Source organism: Agrilus planipennis, unplaced genomic scaffold (genome assembly GCF_000699045.2).
Source record: "Agrilus planipennis isolate EAB-ADULT unplaced genomic scaffold, Apla_2.0 scaffold71, whole genome shotgun sequence".
Lineage (NCBI taxonomy): Eukaryota > Metazoa > Arthropoda > Insecta > Coleoptera > Buprestidae > Agrilus > Agrilus planipennis.
In genome coordinates this window covers 698968-702474 of record NW_020439007.1, presented here as the reverse complement: position 1 = coordinate 702474, position 3507 = coordinate 698968, and the positions used below count along the sequence as shown (strand labels likewise).

The window sequence follows — 3507 nt, the reverse complement described above, 5'->3', positions numbered from 1 at the left end:
ACAAATAAGTTCAATGTACAGGCTTCTGAACAATAACGTAAATGATTTAGTAACAAACTTCTACTCATCCTCGGTTTTTTTATTTTTTTTTTACTGTAATGTTCGGAATGTTTTAATTAAAGTTTAAAATTGAATTAACGTATTATTTTGAAACACTAATGGGATGTACTACTCATACATTTTGATTAGTAAATACTCGTAATAAGAATTTATTAGAACTGGATGAACTTGGAAAGGAATTTGTAGTCCAAAGATAATACTATCTAGAAAATGTCAAAATTTATTTGGCTAACATAAATATTGTACATATTTTCATATCAAAACAAATTCATTTTTAACGATCAATAACAATCGCGATCACAGACCGATTTATAACTTAACATTAATATAATCGGTTTATTTATGTTTACAATATGAAAATATTATGTAAAATATTTATTCCAAGTAACATCATATTTATGTTTTATGATTAATTATCATATATATTAACGAATGTGTATTAGCCAGGGCTGAAATTTTGAAAGTTGTACCTGTCACAATTTGAATTTAGTAAATATCCGATGGAGCGTCTACATTTTAATAGAACTCACTAGTTGAACTGTCTATATTATATGTATTTCAATAGGGTCCGCTAATGGTTTTCTTTCCGTAAATATTTTAAATATAACTAATTAATAATTCTCTTTCAATACATAGTAAGGGCTAAGAAAAGTGTGGCACTTTTAATTTTTTGTTTACGTAATTTGTTAATTACTATTATTAATTATTTATTTATTTAAGTAGTTCGCAGTTGTAATTTATGTAATTTTTTCTTTTGTTATAGAAGACAATCCCTGTGATTATACGATAGGAACTTGCATATCAGTGAGAAATTGTCCTGAAGCGGTAAATGCTTTAAAAAGAGAGAGGCGGCATAGTTTTCCTCGATGCGGTTTCGAAGGTTTCGATGAAATTGTGTGTTGTCCTCGTGGTCAGTCTGCCCAAGTTAGAACGGTGAATAATTCATCGAACTCTGAAGATGATGCCGGAAGTGAAGAAGTAACGTCTCCGTCTCCTAAAACAACAACGAGACGTCACACCACAACTACCGAATCGAATAGGAGTCGTCGACCCAGCAATAGGAACCCGACGGTTAGAAAAAGCGAATCAGGTAATTGTAATGTTATATTTCGTTAAATAAAAATAATAACACAACTTTGTAGCAATTGGTTAAGTGTTTTCATTTTGATAATAACTCAATAACTGCTCACCAAACTAAAAATAAAAACGAAACGTACAAAACAATATTTACGTTTGTTTAAAAATTTCATTTTTTCGTTATATAAAATGGATGTTCTTATTTTTTTTGTAGCATGTGAAGAATTGTCTAACGAAATACGCGCTCAGGTGTCACTTCAAATTTTCGGCGGCGAGAACGCTGAACCTGGGGAATTCCCCCACATGGTAAGAACCCCATAGCAATATTATGCATAAGCTTCCTTAATTATATGAATGTTAAAACTCTCCTCTCTGTTCTTTAGGCAGCTATTGGTTATGTAAATGAAGATGGTAACGACGAAGTAGTTGAATACAAATGTGGCGGATCACTTATTCATAAAAAGTTTGTATTGACTGCTGCGCATTGCCTTGTTGCTGACACGTAAGTAATTATATTGCAATTAATTATTAAAAATGAAAATGCATATTGACTGATCGTAGAAGGCTGTATTAATACTGACAATTATTGATTATTGTTTAATTTTACGCCAAACAAAAGCCAGAACTTTTGCTGTAATTGTTTGTAACAATTGTCATGTTGTCTACGTCTTTTTACAACAAAAAGCACTATCATTGCTAATCACTCAACATTTACTAAGCTGCGCCATCTAACGTTTGGAACTGTTACTTTGAATAAATTGACATCTCTCGGATATATAACGAACTTAATTTTCTTTTCTTCTATGGCTGTATAAGCGAAAATCTTTCTTTTTGTTTAGTACAAGTAAACCTGTGCACGTTCGTTTGGGAAAGATCGACGTTCATGGAAATTCAGATAATCTGGTGGCTGAAGATTATAGAATTTCGACTACTTTCATACACCCTGAATATAATCGTCGAAAAAGGGAACACGACATTGCTCTGTTACGTTTAAAAAAGCGGGTCAAGAACACTGACTACATTCATCCAGCTTGTCTCTTTACAAAACCGGAAAATCCAGAAAAAGTTATCGTCACAGGATGGGGCTCTACATCTTACAATGACTGTAAGATCATTGTTTTTCTTCTTTTTAAAGTTAATTATTACGAAATTATAATGCCTGTATCGAGTTTTATAATATTTTATCAAATTATCGACACCGTAGTATAGATGGCGTTAAAAAAGGCAGAGAAATGTCCTTGTTAACATTACATTTGACTGTCTCTATAAAGAAAAGGGTAGTTATTATACATATCTGAGGTTTTCAAAGCCGGGAGGTCTAGGTTTAGAAAGGCTACCTATGTTGCGTGACACATCATCATTTTCTATCTAGAAAAGATGTTTAATAGTAGAATATTTTACCAATAAAAAGAGAGAAATTAAAAAGTTCTGGAGTATCCTCCCTACAGTTCAGACCTCTCTCTTAGTGATTTTCTCTTGTTTTGACACTTTTACAATGGACGAATAACAATTGACAGTAAAATTGTAAAAAAAATGGAGTCCGATTTAGATTGGAACACCCTATATATACATATATTTAAAATTAATTTTGTGATCGTGTTAAAATAGGTGAACATTTTCCATTGCAGATAAAGGAAGTAACGTTCTTCAAAAAGCAGTTCTTCATTCGGTCCCAAACACACATTGCAATCAAACGTATTTCTCCAGATTATCTCAAGTGATAACCCCAAGTCAATTATGTGCTGGCTCAAAGGATGCATCGACTGATACATGTCAGGTAAGCATTATTAATTTTCAACGCTCCCTGTACATTGAGCAATTTCGAAAATACAGCAGCGACTGTAACAACTTTTTTATCGCGTTTGGCATTTTCATTGCCAACACCAACAAAAAGCATCTATACTTGTACAAACAATTTGTGTCATTGGTATCTTGTTAACAAACAATCGCAAAACTCCATAATAACTGAAAATATTTCTTCCCAATTTTTTATTTTCAGTTCAAATTTAATTTAAACTGTTTATAGGGAGATTCTGGGGGTCCTGCGCAAATAGAAATTTCTGAGGGTAATAACATGTACTATATTGTTGGAGTTACTTCGTTCGGAGCAAGTTGTGGGGGGAAAGTACCAGGTGTGTATACGAGGGTTAATAAACATTTAGACTGGATAGAATCGATAGTGTGGCCGTGAAAAGACAGTATTTTTTAAATAAGATTTTATCAGTTCATCTACGAACAAAAACAAAGAATACTCAAAAAGTGCTTTAAAGTGGTGCTCATTTTTTAAGATGTTACGATATATTTAATTATTAGTTGCTGAATTGTATTTTTATAAAATAATAAAAAAAAGACGACCTTTTGTAAATATAA

At 32.0% G+C, this 3507-nt stretch overlaps 1 protein-coding gene across 2 annotated transcripts in view; it reads left to right on the top strand.

Annotated features, from left to right (window-relative positions):
• The window catches only part of LOC108732619 (serine protease persephone-like), a 55601-nt gene extending 52094 nt beyond the window's left edge, over positions 1-3507 (top strand). For both annotated transcript variants that reach the window (XM_025976049.1, XM_018463518.2), the window contains exons 2-7: positions 824-1150; positions 1352-1443; positions 1521-1639; positions 1977-2242; positions 2766-2914; positions 3164-3507. In XM_025976049.1, coding sequence (XP_025831834.1) covers positions 824-1150; positions 1352-1443; positions 1521-1639; positions 1977-2242; positions 2766-2914; positions 3164-3328 — 1118 coding nt within the window. In that variant the 3' untranslated portion in view covers positions 3329-3507. The remainder of the gene's footprint in view (positions 1-823; positions 1151-1351; positions 1444-1520; positions 1640-1976; positions 2243-2765; positions 2915-3163) is intronic.